The sequence below is a fragment of the Neoarius graeffei genome, chromosome 27 (assembly GCF_027579695.1).
Source record: "Neoarius graeffei isolate fNeoGra1 chromosome 27, fNeoGra1.pri, whole genome shotgun sequence".
NCBI classification, from domain to species: Eukaryota; Metazoa; Chordata; class Actinopteri; order Siluriformes; family Ariidae; genus Neoarius; species Neoarius graeffei.
In genome coordinates this window covers 13821172-13838614 of record NC_083595.1, presented here as the reverse complement: position 1 = coordinate 13838614, position 17443 = coordinate 13821172, and the positions used below count along the sequence as shown (strand labels likewise).

Sequence of the window (17443 nt, the reverse complement as noted above, 5' to 3'; positions counted from 1 at the left end):
GAGGTTGGACAGGATGAGAAACAGCACATGTGGAGAGCTTGGGAATTAAGCTAAGAGAGATGAGACTGAGATGGTTTGGGCACATCCTGAGAAGAGATGCAGAGCATGTTGGAAGGAGAATGTTGAGGATAGAGCTGCCAGGCACACGAAAACGAGGAAGGCCAAAGAGGAGATGCATGGATGTGGTGAGAGAGGACATGAAAGTGGCAGAGAAGGATGCGGAAGACAGGGAGCGATGGAGACGAAAGATCCGCTGTGGCGACCCCTAATTGGGAGCAGCCAGAAGAAGAAGAAGATATATAAATATATGGGGATTGTTTTGTTACTTCAAAACCACGAAGAGGTTTTTATTTATGATTTTTAAAAAAAAAGTAATTTTCAGTAATGTGCATGTTTCATACTGTACTGAAGTCCTCACACGTGCTGCTGTTTTTATCTCCGGCCGCTAGGTGGCAGTGAGACGAAAGACAGAGAAAAGTTCCGGCTATGACGATGACGTCACCGGAAGTAGGTGAGCGGCGTCGGGACGAACATGGCGATGGTGCTGCGAGGCTCCACGAAATGGCTCTTCACCCGGGAACAGATCGAAAACACGCCGTCTCGCCGCTGCGGAATCGAACCGGACCGGGAATTATCTTACCGACAGCAAGCTGCCAACCTGATCCAGGACATGGGCCAGCGGCTTAACGTGTATCCTTTTAGCTGAAGCCCAGCAGGGCCGAGGTGTGATTAGTTCGCGTTATTTTCCCCGAATGTGCGCCTGTTGTGGAACGTAAACCGGTCTTTTACAGCTCGAAGTGTCCTTAGACCATCTACTGTGGAATATTTATCCCTATTTTATCGTGTAAATGCTTAAATATGTGAATTGAGTTGTAAAGTGTGATACAAAGGGAGGGAGGGAGGGAGGAAGTAAGTGGGGAAGCTAAGTTAAGCTAAGCTAGCTCGTGCGACGGCATATTTTTTCCCCACCTGTATTTCTAGAAATATCGCCCCCTGCTCTGGAAAAGGCTACGGTGATCGGAATTCCGGATCTTTTCAGTGAGTCGGTTGACTGATGAGATCCGATTCATTCAAAATATAATACGCATCTCTGCAATAATGGAATCGTGCCTTATTTATCTTGTTTTATAGTTAAACACCGGCTCACCATTCACATTACGAGCAGTTTAGATCCTTAAAACGGCGTTGAGTCCATATACACAAACAAACCCGAATCGGTTCACCAAAAGGAGCCGACTCGTTGTCGAATGACTCATGACTTAATACTTTGGTCGTGACGTAATGCCGTGCCACGTCCTAATTGGTGGATTGAAGGCCAGCATGAGCTAAAAGGGTGTTGGTGTGAAAACGGCTGGGAATTAGAGATGGGATTTATGGCTCTTTGATGGGATCCGCATCTTTGTGATCCGTTCTTTGAAAAGAGCCGTTCAAAAGACTGGCTCATTTGGCTCTTTTTAAATATTTATTCAGTTTTAAGAAGACAGCGTCTAAAGAAGCCAGATCCCTCTGCTTAGACAGTGACATCAATATTTCTGGACATACCTTTTATATAAAGCAACCTAGACCTATACAACCTAGATTATTGTAACCCCTAAACGCTCATAAATAACCATTAAAAAACAATGAGGGCTTCAATGAATGTCCATGCAGAACGGCTTTTCTGTAAAAAAACAAAAAAGAACCCACTCAAGAACATTTATCAAGAACGCAAGAATGTTTTTTGTAGAAAAACACTTGTTTTACAAAAATATTTAAGTCTGAGATACAAAATAGATACAACTACAATAAATATAACAAGAACTAGTTATCACACAAGAACATTTTAATAGAAAAAAAACAAACTTTCTATATTAAAAATAATGAAATTGTAACAAAAATAGATACAACTAAACAGTCAGATAAATAGTTATAACAAGAACACAAGATTATTTTAATAGGAAAAACAAACTATTAATGCAAAAAATATATTAGAAAAATAGATACTAGACAAACAGATAAATAAATAAAATACACAAAAATAGAACAAACAAAATGACGATAGAATAAATTAAATGAACGTCCGTGCAAAGTAGTTTTCCCACAATATTATCATTAATATCACACAACAACATTATAAACTATATACAAAACAATTTGAACTATTAGGCAAACAGATAAAACTTGAATAAATAAAAGGCAAATGCTGTTTAGCCTACTTCTTGTCCTTGGGCAAAAGCTTTTTCATCTGAAACACAGTACAGAAAAAGAACGACAGAAAGAACGGCTCCCCCAGCTCGAGACTCGGTTCTCATCGTTCATGCCTAGGAGCCGTTCAAAAGAATCGGTTCGTTCGCGAACGTCACAACACTATTGGGAATTACAGTATAAAGCAGTTCGGCTAGAACCACTGACTTGCTAGAGGAGTTGAGGTGTTTTTTAAATATTAATATCTTATATTATCGTGAAATAATTTCATCAAGGAGCTAATTAAATATCTATATATCTTGCTAGCTCATTAGTGGACGGTGTAATGCTGGTGTCACTTAGCTAGTCTGAGGGAATTAGCGTTAACTAGCTAGCAACGCAGCTAATTCTTTGTTTGTAGAATTAAATATGGACAGAAGGACCACTTCAGGAAAAAGTAGAGTTTTTCACATTGGTTTGAACATGTAAAGTATTGTGGGGTTTGGGTTTGAAATGTCCACGGTATGATGACCTTTTAGGAATAGTCGTCTAGAATTTCACGCTGTTAAAGGATTATTTAAAAGTATGAGGGAATCTTTGTATAAAGTCTCTTTGCATATTCTTGTGTAAATGACAAACTCAAAGGAAACGAAAATATATTTAAAAAAGAGCGCCTGATTTTTATTGCTCTTTCTTTGAAAGGGCTTTTCCTCTTTCATCTGTAGTGTTGATTGGTCAGGGAGAGGAAGGGCCAAGTGCTGCAAACTAGCACACTACTGTACATGGCAGTTTGAACACGCACAGGTTTTGGTCAGCAGTGCCGTGTTCTGTGTGTTTGATAAAGACGTTCAAAATGCGAATTAAAAGCTTTCGCCTGAAGATCCTTACTCGAATGGTCTGACCCACAGGATGAGAACTATTCGAGTAAGGATCTTCAGGTGAAAGCTTTTAATTTGTGTTTTGAAAGTCCGCAGTGAGTTGGTCTGTGAAAATCAGGTCGTCCGGTCACTGATCACCTGGCTCACTGCTGCTGAGCGGGCTTGGATCACATGCACTGCTGTGACTGAAAGGCGACCTGAAGTCATTTTTAAACTTGCTTTATTTCTTAACGTGTTATTCAATTACATTTTCGGTTTTATTAACCTTATATCGTGACTCGTATTGGCATGTTACTGTATATTACACTCATCGGCCTTTAGCCATGTCGAATGTAGTCCGTTTGGTCCATGGCAGGTGTCGTTTGTCCGCGTGATCTTCACGAGACTTGTGCAAGACTTCAAACGTGAAGTGTCGGCGCCACCATTTTGAACGCCATTTACAAAGCAGCCATATCATTCCACTGTAGGTTAATTTTGAGATTTGCCAGCTTCATCAGTGATGGAGATTATTCCGTACGACTTCGAGCCATTGGTTAAATGCAAAAAAAAAAACCAGCTTTCAGACAGTACTCCATCGCGCTGGTATTTACGTCATTACTGTCGCACAATTAAAACGTGCCAGATCGTATTTCCCACGTTAATCAATACAAAGTACCTGCGTCTTTCAGTTGTTTTAAATCAAAGCTGAATACTTTTTTCTTCGCTGCCTTTTATTAAATCAAATTTGAGACTTTTAATTTGATTTCTTTCAGTGTGACTGCAATGCATGATGGGATATATTGCTTTGGTTAGTGACAGTTGTTGTATACTACTTTTCGTGATGCATTGTGGGATACTTTGAGTGCACTATATAAGGTGTAAATAATCCTCACTAAGGTTTCGGACAGCACTACAAACTGGCGTCCTCACTATATAGTGAGTAGGCAGCGATTTCGGACATGGAAAACTTGCGGCTTGATTACATCAGCATTCGAAAGAGGGCGAGCGCACGTGTGTCTTTTGACAACGTTGGCAGATGTTGGTCACTTTGATTTCCGCTGTACGCTTTACTTTTTTTTTTTAAGATATTTTTTGGGCTTTTTTCACCTTTATTGGATAGGACAGTGTAGAGACGGGGAGGGATCGGGAAATGACCTCGGGTCGGAATCGAACCCGGGTCCCCGGATTTATGGTGTGGCGCCTTATCCACCTGAGCCATGACACTTTGCGGGTGTTTGGAGCGTCATTGTGCAACGGTTACGCTTTTCAGTCATCTTTTCTGACCGTACACAGTTACAGTAATCATATAACAGCGCACACACGCACATTAGTTAAGTTCAGGTCTTTTATTTTATGTATCTGTGATTGTGTAGGCGAGAGCTGCATTTTCCCGTTGTTTCACTGTGGTTGTTTACTGCAGGACTTCTGGGTTCCTGGGTCAAAGGACCCGAACTACGGAGGCTGGGGTGGCTTTGTAGTGCCAGTCTCAGGCACGCGCACCAGCTCGTGCATGGATTGAAGTGGTTTCACCCAATTAACATTATGTGTATAGTAAAAAATGTATGCATTTATTGTAATTGGTATTTTGCTTATGCATGGAAGTTCATTTATTTTTCTCACGCACCAAAAAATATAATTAATTCAGGGATGCGCAACAGGCGCATCAGTCTTAACTGAAATGTCAAATGAGTCTCACATTGACAATAAAGATATGTACAGTAAGAATGTGTTAACTTTTTGTAAAGTTATTTTAACAATTCCTATCTGTTTATTGGCCAGTTTCACTGTCAAAAAAGCCCAAAGTCTGCCAGCTTCAGGGGGACAAAGTCCCCCAGACCCCCTAACAGGGCTCCGCCCCTGGACACTGTGATGGCCGTTTTTTGGTTCGTGCTAAGTTTTTATTTCTTAATTAATTAGTGATGAATGTCCAGAGGTTTAAGTTATAATAATTAAAAGGGTTTGTTACTTGGAAAGTGGTTCCACTTTCTCTGATCCCTTTTTTTACATTAATTAATTTTCTTTTTTATATTAATGGAGAACAGTTGACCAAGATTAGCCTGACTTTTCAACATTCATAGCGGCATAACTTTTGCTGATATGTCACAGAAAGAAACTTTAAACGGAATGTTAAATTTTTATTTCCGGCCCTTTGCAGTGGTATCATTTATGACTGACGGACACATCCAGTTAATTTTCTTGTCACGTGTACAGTGAGGTAGTTGTGTGGACATAGCGATTAACATGACAACCCTAACAGAACAGTAACTGTGGTCGAATCACAAACGCCTCTGTATTAACATGGCGTATGAAATAGCCACTTGTAGTATTTTAGTGTTCTGCCCTTATGTTCTTACGTTTGATGTAGCTAAAGCTAACATCCGTGCTCCTCTCTGGTGTTCTTAAATGCTTTATTTTCCTTAGCGTTGCCTTTTCAGCTCCCAGCTTACAATCAACACTGCCATTGTCTATATGCACCGATTTTATATGCTAAACTCCTTCACAAAGTTCCATCGAAACGTGAGTACTTGGAGTATGTTGCTCTGATGATTAACACCAAGGGAGTTTTTGCAGGTCCTGTCATTTTAATGCCTTTTATTCATGAGTCATGGACTGGCCACGTATTGAGCTGACACGCTGTTCCTGTTTCCTGTAGATTATCTCTCCCACCACTCTATTTTTAGCTGCTAAAGTGGAAGAGCAACCCCGGAAACTTGAACACGTCATTAAAGTGGCACACGCCTGTCTTAATCCGCAAGAACCTCCACTGGACACCAATAGCAATGTGAGTGTGCAGCATCAGTCGTACTAACATTTAAAAATACAGACGAGAGTTTAAAGAGTGAATTTAGTCCATTGTGTTACTACACATATCTTTTTATGTTTTTAATATCAATAAAAGAATGTGACTTGAGTGAATGTGTTACCACTAACATGACCCTTGAGTTAGGTACAGCGATGTAGATCAATCCATTACTGAAATGAATGACGGCGTTTATATCCTACTTGACTGATGAACTTTCGGGGATGTTCCCTTTAAGCCTCTTGATAGAAGCTGAGTCACTGAGCATTCGCACAGCAAATGACTCAACAAAACTGAGCTGGAGTTACAAAGGTGACGGGTGTCGCTTGAGTTTTATTGGGTAATTAATGGCTAATAGATAAAGGCTGCTTGTTATCGCACATAAAACGCACTGGTGCTCATATGAGCGCAAATGTGTGCTTGAGCTTTGTTCAGCTGTGTGAGATTTATATATCTGAGTGTGTAAAATGATGATTGTGTGTGTGTTGGTCCACAGACATACCTCCAACAAGCACAAGAGCTGGTGCTTCTAGAAACCATAGTGCTGCAAACACTCGGTGAGTCTACAGATAGAGGGGTGTGTGATAGAGAGAAAGAGAGAGTGCACGTACGCACTGCCTGAATGTAAGGGTTGCCTGGTGGATATGGCTTATTGGTCCTGCAGTTTCTACACAATAAATTGATTTTTTTTTTTAACTCATCACGATTAATACATTAATTTCACTCACATGATGTAGTGACTCCAGCACAGATGCTTTCAGCTTTTTATGGACTAAGGCACACTAACTTAAAATTGACCCATACTGCACTACAGCAGACTGTATTAATAATAATAATAATAATCGGACAGGCGATCATAAATACACAATGCACACCTATCAGCAATTACTGCAGGAGTCTCGGCTGTGGTGGCTCATTTCTATTGTAGCCCAAAGATTAAACATTATCAGTCCCATGAGCCTTTGTACTCGCAACGTGGAACTGACAACAGTTAGTGACCAACTCAGAATGGGACTCAAGGCCATTTAGATTTAAAGAATTGTAAAAGTTGTCAGTAAGTGACTACCTAGAAGTAGCAGCCTTCATTTGTCACATGTACACTCAAGCATACAGTGAAATTTAACCCATCTGAAGCAGTGAACACAAATATCCAGAGCAGTGGGCAGCTATGCTCAAGGGCACATCAGCCCAACCTCAGGCCATGGCTGCCCCACGTTAGCCAAACCACGTGTCTTCAGACTGTGGAGGAAACCCACGCAGACACGGGGAGAACATACAAACTCCACACGGAAAGGCCCCCGTCAGCCGCTGGGCTCGAACTCGGAACCTTCTTGCTGTGAGGCGACAGTGCTAACCACTCCATCACCATGCCGCCTGTAATCGAAGGATTTGAATTCAGAAGCAGTGTGTATTTAAAACACTATTTCATGAGCCTGAATAAAAACGCAGTGGGTTCCTCAAAACTCCACGGCACACTTCACTTCACCGGTTGTGAACCACTGCTCTTGTTGGTCTGGAATTGGAATATATCCATACAGTCTCTATATCCATAGAAATGCTCCTGTCTGGGCTGACTGTAATGTTACCTGGAGTTGCTTGTGCATGATTTAATCCGTATTTGCAGCCTGTTTTCTCTCTATGATGAGTCTAATGATGCCTTTTTTTCGTTTCAGGCTTTGAGATTACAATAGATCATCCACACACAGATGTGGTGAGATGTTCCCAGCTAGTGCGAGGTAGAATCTTTTACTCAAAACATTGCTTTTTTTTTTCCTCCTTCACTCTCTCCTCTCTTGTGTCACTTTCTCTTGTTTTGTGCATTATTTCACCTTAAACTCTCTTCAGCCCGCCTTGATTACATTTCAAACAAAAATCATTTATAAGAGGCTACTCTTAAACTGAAAAGTGTTCTTATTGGCTGAAAGCAGTGGGCATGGTTCCATATAACGCATCAGAATCAGTTTCAGGTCTTGGTTTGTTTAAGAAAAATTGATTGTATTGCGACATGATGCACTCTTTTTGTACACTGGGCCTGAAAGCAGTGAAAGTATCTCTCCTGTTCTAATGTTTCTGTCTGTCTCTGTCCACACAGCGAGCAAGGACTTGGCCCAGACCTCCTATTTCATGGCTACCAACAGGTTGTTACCCTGACCGTATTTGTTGCACTACCATGGCACCCTATAGCTTCCCGTTCTGCCCGCTTCTCCTCCCTGTAGCTGACGCCCTTTCTCGTGCTGTGGCATGGGGTGGCACGCCTGTGGGTGGCCCCTCGAAGCCCGGCGCGGTGCGGTGTACTGTACAAGGGCCTAATGTCGGCACAGGAGGCTGAACGGCACAGTGCGAGGTGTAGAGGTGCTCGTGACTATTGCTTGATTCAGAGTGCAGTAGGTCTAATGACTCAATTGGTAGCCTGAATATCAGCTCAGGGTTGCAAAGGGGTAAACTTAGAGGCCGTGCCGGTAAGTAAATCAACTTGTAGTTCTTTATTTTCTTGTCAAAATAAAACTTGTTGCTAAAAAAAAAATCCAAACGCATAGTTTATTAAAAAAAATTGCAAAAAATAAACTTTTTTTTTTAAAGTGAACATGCAGGTGTAATGATTTTCTTAATCTTAATTTTAACATACTAACATTGTGCTTGCTGAGGCTGATCATTTTTTAGTCTTTTTTTTTTCATTTAAATGAATTTCCATTTGATTTTTTTTTCATATTTCTCTTGTCAATAAAATTAACTGTAAAATAATCCCTTGCCAGGTATATTTAGTTTAAGGATGCACACAAAATAGTTTTATCCTGTACATTGGCCCAATAACAATATAATGTCTCGTGTACAAGAGCATGGAATTCTTCACGGTAAGGCACGATGCCGCTGTGAGCCAAAGCTCTTGGCAACAGACATCAATATTTCGGTCTGGATATACTCCTGATAAGGAAATAGCCTTAAAGGTCATAGGCAAGGGTCGGAAGTGGAACGTAGAATATCAACTTTATTGTCTAGAAGAACGACCAAAAAAGCGAATTCAATCTTCCTGGTGTCTAATTTGCACCCTAAAACTGAATAAAACGGTTAAAATATACTGGGTTGCGTGAGTTCCGAAGGTTTGTTTACATCTCACTTATGTGCACTTTCACCGCCAGGGGGCCGTCGTCGTGACGTCATTCAAGGCAAACAGACCGGGAGCAGCTCTGTGTTTACTTGCGAACCGAGCACACGTGTACGGACTTTGGTCGTGAGAGGTTGTGTAAAATGTCTGAAAGCGATTGCGATTTTGAAGTAGGAACTCTCCAAATTAAATATCAAGAGGTGAAACCATACATGTATGAACCTATGGCCGTTGTGAAGCAATTGGTGAATGTGGCTCACTGGTTTGACCGTGCGGCCTCGGAATCGGACAGCGACTCAGCCGACTCTGATCGCAGTGACCCCGGACCTCAACAAGACTCGCGCCCAAACGATTTATCCTGGTAGTTAGGATAAATTCTTACTTTCATCGTAATACTAAATAAGAGCCCTTTTGAAGAATAATTAAACCGCCCTCCCTAGTGGATATAGGTAACGATTACTTGACAGTGCGCTGGTAGGCCACATTAGCCTGCCATCCACGGCATTATACTATTTATAGCCTGCTCTGAGCGAGGAAATATCCCTTTGTCTCATTTCCACAATGATTGCACAGGATCCCTCAGGATTCTTGACTTGTCAATTGCAAGCAAATGTAAAAATGTTTACCTCCAATCTTCTCCTTTTTGCTTGAGCGTTGCTGGTCCGTTTCTTCTTTGACTGCTTGATTTTGTTTCACGCCCACAATCCACTCTCTCCGCCTCATCTCCTCTTCCAGAAAAAAAACAATCCTCTGTCTTCACGCGCACAACCCACTCACTCCGCCTCTTCTCTTCTGGAAAAAGCCAACCCACTTGCTCCACCTCTTCTCCTCTTTTGGAAAAAGCCAACCCACTCGCTCCGCCTCTTCTCCTCTCTCGGAAAAAGATAAAAGCTTCTTCCTGAACCGGTCCCGTTGTTACGGTTCACTGCATGACAATAAGGCATGGTTTTTCTTTGGAAATTCCTGAACGCACATCTGCACTCAAGCCGAGCGGCAATGTGAGTAAACGGAAGTGGACTCAAGTGGTTTGTTTGTCTTGAATGACATCACGCGCCGAGTGGTCACGAAAATCGCCGAACAGAAATTCGCCGCAATCCGCGCTAACTTATTTTAATTATTACTTATTAACAATACTTCTTGGGACCAGAAGAAAATTAGAGGGTTTTTTAACATAAAGTTTCAAATGTGCATAAATTGAAAACCGTTGCCTGTGACCTTTTAAGTAACATGAAGTGACAAGTAGTCTTGGCCCTGGTGCAAAGGTGAAAATCTTTAAACAGTTTTTTGCATAATGGATGTGAAAGTTGGAAAAATCAGAAGGAAAACCCAGCGCGTGCGACTTGCACAAACGATCAGACCTTGACTTTCATACTTTGAACAGAGGTTGAAGCCCAGTGCAGAAGAGGGAGACGAGCAGTGTTCAGGATCGGCATGATGATTACTGCTATAGCTACTCCAGTTTCAGATCGTCTGAAAATCCGACACGGTTATGAACGTTGCCCAGTATATACGTTAACTTCAAGGAAGGAATGTTAGAAGTAGAATTTAACGAGCATAAAATAGTCCTCTGGACTAAAGAGTTCGAATTACGTGCCAAGACAAAGAGATGTGCGCGTGTATAGATTTTACTTTGCAGATGAGATTGCGCTTTCTGTTGCCATGTCAATTTTCTGGATCATTTAATTCTTCTTTGTTCACATAATCTTCAGGGGCCGTTAACTCGCGCACCCTAAATCTTGTCTTTGTAAAAATCCTGTTTACAAGCTTTATAATTGCAGAATACATGCTTTCGTTTAACGTCCCAGTCGATTGAATGCGTGTTGTAAATTGGTCAGACAGCAATTTTATGCAGTCGGAACTCAATTGCTTTTAATGAAACAAACAAAACACCATGCGGTGTAAAGTGAATGTCACCAGCTAATGAACTGCATAAAAAGGCAGCTCTAACATGAATAATTATCAGCTATTGTTTATCTATCAAATTAAAATGTGATTCTACACGAGTAGGCTCGACCCTCTGCATTTCTTTTAACTAGCTGCATTAAGGAGCACACGCTATGTACCAAGACTCCAGTCAGATGGAGGAACAGAAAAACAGAGTTGCTTTCGGTGTTCATTATTCATTTAATATCGATTCTGTCGTTGATTATTAATTTGCAGTTCATTGCATAAGTATTCACCACCCGAATTTCCATCCGTTATCTGTAGCCGCTTCTCCTGTAGAGTCGCGAGCAAGCTGGAGCCTATCGCAGCTGACTATGGGTGAGAGGCGGGGTACACCCTGGACAAGTCGCCAGGTCATCACAGGGTTGACACATAGAGACACACAGCCATTCACATTCACACCTACGGTCAATTTAGAGCCACCAGTTAACCTAACCTGCATGTCTTTGGACTGTGGGGGAAACCGGAGCACCCGGAGGAAACCCACGCGGACACGGGGAGAACATGCAAACTCCACACAGAAAGGCCCTCGTCAGCCACTGGGCTCAAACCCAGGACCTTCTTACCGTGAGGCGACAGTGCTAACCACTACACACCGTGCCGCCCCACCCGTATTTGGTCTTGGCCAGTTACCACCAGCCAGCTCGCCCCCATCACATGGTACTTACCAACTGGAGAGAATGTCCAAGGTTGCTGTCTTGCTCTCCTGTATGACTGTGGTATCATCAGGATTCAAACTTGCAATCTCTGGGTGACAGGGCAAACGCTTTTCTGTTGTACCACTCAGGAACCTATTTATTGTGCAAGTATATACCCCCGGGGTCAATACCTGTTAGAACCACTCTTGGCTGAAATTGCAGTTGCAAGTCAGTGATCAACTTTGCACATCTGGATTCTAATATCATCCTTGCCAAAACTGCTCAAGCGCTGTCATACAATAATCAACTTTTCTCATAGAATTCTGTGCTTTTTGGGCCACTTAGCACATTAAGGTTCCTGGTTCTAAACCACTCCAGTGTAAATTTGGCACGATGCTTAGGGTTGGTAGTCTCTTGCAGTCTGGAACAGGTTATCTTTTAGAATTGCCTGATATTTGGCTCCATCCATCTTGCCTTTAACCTTGATCAGCTTCCCAGTCCTTGTTGCTGAAAAGCATGTATTGTAATGCTGCTACCACCACCATGCTTCCATTCTTCCTTCAGCATTCCCATTGGCCTCTCGGTTACTGCTCTGACTTGTGCCGTCTTTACCCAGCCACTGAAATTTGTTGGGTGGATTTTATGTTGAGATCACACAACGCTTTATTCGCACACTGGTTGACTCCATTCATCAGCTGTGTAACTTCTCATGGTAACTGGTTGCACCAGAATTACTTTAGGGGTATCGCTGCAGTGGGGTGAATACTGATGCAATCACAGCTTTCTATATTTTTGCTTGATAGGCATTTTGCAAATTATGTTGATCCCACACCATTTCAGTATTATGGGACATTTTGCGTCACATACTTGTGCAAAGCACTGTGTATTAAAACCAAGCTTAATTGATCACCATCGGAGAAAAAGACATAGGCATGTGTGTAAGCATCATCTGTAAGTTCCCATAACAGTAATTTTGTATCATTTCGTATATTTTTACATCTATTAAATTTAGTTTCATTGTTCCATTGTTATAAAAATCGTTAGTGTGTGCTATTCACTCACTGTTTGTGCTTTTAGCAGCATCCTATGCAGCAATTATTCATGTACAGTATCTACAAAAGCCCCTGTGGTCATGTGTGTTTATTCACTGTGGTCTCAAGCCCTGTGACTCTAGAAAAGCTCATCAGTCAACCACAACTGAGATAAATTATATTTAATATCACCATCTGCACAAACATTTATTGATTTTTTTTTTTTTGCTTTAACGATGTAAGGCCCACAATAACCAAGTGTCCGATTTTTGTGTCCTTGTGTGTCCTTCAGTCTGCACCTGACCACGTTCTGCCTGCAGTACAGACCCACAGTGGTGGCGTGTGTGTGTATCCACCTGGCCTGCAAGTGGTCCAACTGGGAGATTCCCATCTCATCGGACGGTAAACACTGGTGGGAGTATTTAGATCCAACAGTCACCCTGCAGCTACTAGACCGTGAGTATTCCAGAATACAGCTGTTCATCTGCAGGAGCCTTATTTACACTGAGGAAGGGAAACAAACGAGTATGTGATGTAACTCCTCTTCTAGTGAAGTTTCTAATTTACCACGTTGAGTTTGAGTGCGCAACAAAAAGTCAGCAAGTCGTCGAGCTTTAGCGTTCTCTCGTCACATCAGACGCAGAATGTATTATTCTGCGTGCAGTTTGTTTTGTCGTCTCTCTGTTTAACTGTAAGTGAGCAGCTCCAACTAGCTAATGTTTGTCTAAATACAGTAGCCTTGCGTTGTCATACTCAAGCACTCCATGTCTGACTGACCGTTCCCTCTGTTTCCACTGCTTGTTCAGAGTTGACGCACGAATTCCTACAGATTTTGGAGAAGACGCCCAGCAGGTTGAAAAGGATCAGAAACTGGCGGGTATGTGAGCATCTTTTATCTGAGTTATAATCAGTGTAGTCCATTTTGTCCACAGGGATAATAAATCCTTTACCATTTTGAATTTGTCCCTTGAGTTTGTGGATGTTGACACTTTTTTTTTTTTTTTTTTAAAGGCCAATCAAGCTGCCAAAAGGTCCAAAACAGACGGTCAGTCAGTGGTGAGCTCGTTTCAGGCCCTGCCCCCAGACCAGGAAGGCCTGCTGGTTGACAGTAAGACTGATTTGATGGCGGGGATGTATCCAGAGTCCTCTGCTTTGTTTCCATTAGACACTCTCAACGGCCTAGCCAATCCGAGCTCCTCCTACATCCAGGCCGACGCCCACTCAAGCTTACAGAGTGTACCAATGAGCAACAAGCCGCAACACACGACCACCAACAAACTGAGCCTTGAAAAGTACAGGGAGAAACAAGCGGCTGAGCTGCTGCAGCGCCGCAAACACAGCCACCTGCTGCCCGAAACTGCAGCTCTGGCTTCGGCTTCATCTTCGTCTTTATCAGCGGTGTTGATGTCATCAGGATCGTCATCGTCGTCATCTTCATTGGCGCGGGTTAAATATGGTCAGCCTGGACAGGAAAGAGAGATGAAGAGTGGCTCACTGAAACGGCGTCACCCTTCATCCTCCTCTTCCTCCATGGAAAACGGCGCAGCGAGTCAGGAGGAGCTAAAGATGAAGATAAAAATGTCGGAGAGCGGCGGTAAGAGCAGACACAGCCCTCGCTCGGGTCGGGAGAAACACAGAGCTTCAAAACACGACACTGCACACTCACTCACGCACTCTCACACACACTCGCATGCACACAGCAGCCACCATAAAGCCCATCGCTCCTCCAAGAGCCATGCTGGCTCCACCTCCCTGCCTCCTGCCAGCCACGCCCAGCTGGGGAAGATTGACAGGAGGCCAGGGGAGGGGCCAAGCACTGAGAGTGCAGCTCCTCTGCTACTCAACGGCCAGCACATGGACTACGCAGACACGTTCAACATGCTCGACTCGCTGCTCAATGCACACAACATGAACTACTAAAGTGCACATAACCGGATTATTAAAAACTGCAAAAAAAAAAAAAAATTTAGAACTGTTTTATGTTGGGGTCAGACGGTCTGTTACTTTCATATTCACCTCTTAATTTAACCATGATGTTCCACTGAAAAAAACAAAAAAGGAAATGGTTGTATGTCAGTGTATTCACAGCTTTAAAGCTTACTGCGTGAAAACAGCCTGTGAAATACTGTAATGTTTTTATAACAGCTGTAGTAATGGAAGGACGATTGATAACGAGACGAAAGGAGAGTTGTAACATGTCTGTTTGTACTATATACTTGATTTTTTTTTTTAATCAAAGGGATAAATTTTGAAAAGACGTCGACTGTTTATGGGAGGTGCAGATAACAGTTTGCTCATTTCCCCCTCCCTCTTTTTAAAATGCTACGTCTAATTCTCACAACGCTCAGGTTTGGAGATGCTTCAGTGTGTAACATGACATTCACGAACATATCGATGTGGGACTGTTGAAAGTTGGCAATCGTGGCTATAGCGAACCCCTAGCATCTCAAATCTCCTGCTTGTACCTCCAGCAATGGCGTGACGGCAGTCGTCCAGTTCTTTTCCATTGCCTTAACATTATAAGAGGCTTTTCCTTGGTTTGTCGGCGTTCCCCTGCCCTCCTACCTCATTAGCCCTTTAAACCGAATCGTGGAAGTCTGAAAGCCTTGAGCGAGCTGATTAGGTCAGTCAGGTAGGTGTGGCCACACGTATCATCTAATAAGCAGAGACTGATTTGTACATTTCTCTGCAAAAATCACACCATCACGTTTATTTATTCGTAAATGAGGGTCAAAGAGAGCCATGATTTCAGTCAGTTTAACAGATTGTATACATATGAATTGCCCAAGGTGAGGCTTAATCTCATCTCATCTCATCATTCTTCCTTATTGCTTCCTCAGACAGGTATACATCGAGGAGGAGTTCAGTGTCCTAACGTGTGTAAACCATCCCAGTATAAGAGGAATCAGGAGGCATTACTGTTGCATTGGGTTATAAAGAATAAAAGCTAAAGGTTCTCTTTTAATACTGCAATACAAGATCCGTCTGGTTTTATCCTTTAAAAATGCTAGTCCTCCGATTCCTGAAAGGTCCAGTAGATCAGTGCCTCAGTGCCACACCTCCATTTTGAGATCTCAAGGAGAGTTTAGGGTTTTTTTCCTTCGCTGTGAAGTGCTTTTGTGTTCTCTTTAGGATGCCGCAGTTCTCTGTAAGAGCCTGGAATGTGAGTAAAAATCTGGTGATGTTGGATGATTAATCTAATAAACCACCCTGAGACACACAGTGTCAGTCTTTTTATTTCTTTATTTAATAATGAATAATCAATCTGTCCCAACACTCAAGTCCAATCATAAGAATCAAACATGCACGAGGGGTTTTAAACACCAGGACATGTACAGCAACCATGAAATCTCACATTTTGAACTTGGAAAGGAAAAAAAGAATACCGTACAACTGAGAAGTATTGGTTATCACTTATACTCTAAATTACCTGGATTAAAACCACAATGTGGATTTTTTTCCCCCCTTTTATTAGGTGTAGTGCGGGGGACGATTTAATTAAACCAGAGTGAGATTGTATCTTTTAAAACCACTGTCATGTGACTGCGTCTTGTGTTGTGATCTCGGTGCAGCAGAGAGGAAATGGAGAAAATCCAGGGCCCCTGCTGACCTTTCCTGCTATCAGTTCCTCCTTGCTGTGTTCTCAGCCTCACTCAAATCAGCCAAGATGAAGTTTTATCACTCAAATTCACATCTCCAATCCTCATCATCTGTTTTCTCCTCAACTCTCCACCACCTGCACCTCAGTTCTCAATCACTGCAGGGACCTTTTGTGTTTTTTTTTTTGTTTTGAGATCATGGCCATCCACAGCTCCTTCACCATGCCGCTTTTTCCCCTCTTTCCACTTCTGATGTCTCCCAGCTCCTGCTCTCTCACCATCTGACTCACCTGTGCCCTTGACCCTATCCCTTCATCTTTCCTCCAGACCATCACTCCTGACATTCTCCTATTTATCACCACTTCCTTGTCCTCCAAATACTTTCCCTCCAGCTTCAAACAGGCCCACATCACCCCTCTGCTGAAAAAACCCACCTTAGACCCCTCTGTCATCCAGAACTACCGTCCTGTTTCTCTTGTCCCCTTCTTGTCAAAGACGCTTGAACATGCTGTTGCGAACCAACTCTCCCCTTTTCTCACGGAACAACCTCCTGGATCCTCAGCACTTCCGAGACTGCACTTCTCTCAGTCAGTGAGGCACTTCATGCAGCCTCCCTCTCCTCTGTCCTGATCCTCTTTCATCTCTTTGCCGCATTTGACACTGTTGATCACGCCATCCTCCTGTCATCCTTATCAGCTCTAGAGATCTGCAGGACAGCTCTAGACTGGTTCAAGTCCTACCTCTAGTTGCTCCTTCCAGATTACCTGGTCTGGTACTGTATCAGCACCATGCCCACTTACCACCGGTGTCCCTCAAGGTTCAGTCCTTGGTCTGCTTCTCTTCTCCTTCTACACCCAGTCTTCTTAGCCCAACTATCTCTGCTCATGGTCTGTCCTACCACTGCTATGCTGATGACACTCTCCTTTCCTTCTTCTGACCCATAGATCTCTGTGTGACATCCAGAGCTGGATGGACAACCATCACCTGAAGCTCAACCCAAGTAAGACCGAGGTACTCTACATTCCTGCTCCATCCCCGGACATGGTCATCTCCATGGCGGACATCATAGGTCTCCTTCACCCAATGCGAAGAACCTAGGGGTCGTGTTTGACAAACTCTCCTCTTTGGCAAACATCGCTGCAGTGACCCAGATGTTTAGATTACTCCTCTACAACATCCAAAGGATTTGCCCTTTTCTTACCATCTATTCTACTCCTCTCCTGCTTAGACTACTGCAGCTGTCTCCTTGCTGGCCTTCCAGCTTCTGCCATCAGAACGCTGCAGCTCGTCTGGCCTACAACCTCCCTC

The 17443-nt window shown here is 42.9% G+C and overlaps 1 protein-coding gene across 2 annotated transcripts; it reads left to right on the top strand.

Moving 5' to 3' along the window:
• Positions 1-498: 498 nt before the first annotated feature.
• On the top strand, positions 499-15754 carry ccnt2b (cyclin T2b). Of its 2 annotated transcripts, XM_060911918.1 has the most exons (9): positions 499-690; positions 5456-5537; positions 5674-5802; positions 6317-6377; positions 7494-7556; positions 7913-7958; positions 12829-12992; positions 13343-13413; positions 13548-15754. In XM_060911918.1, the coding sequence occupies exons 1-9, from the start codon at positions 533-535 to the stop codon at positions 14454-14456; spliced, it is 1683 nt and encodes a 560-aa protein (XP_060767901.1). In that variant the 5' UTR covers positions 499-532; the 3' UTR covers positions 14457-15754. The 2 variants fall into 2 exon arrangements, 1 of the variants encoding a protein (XP_060767901.1); XR_009651775.1 differs by lacking the exons at positions 13343-13413; positions 13548-15754 and having other exon boundaries at positions 7913-8279; positions 12829-12916.
• Positions 15755-17443: the final 1689 nt, after the last annotated feature.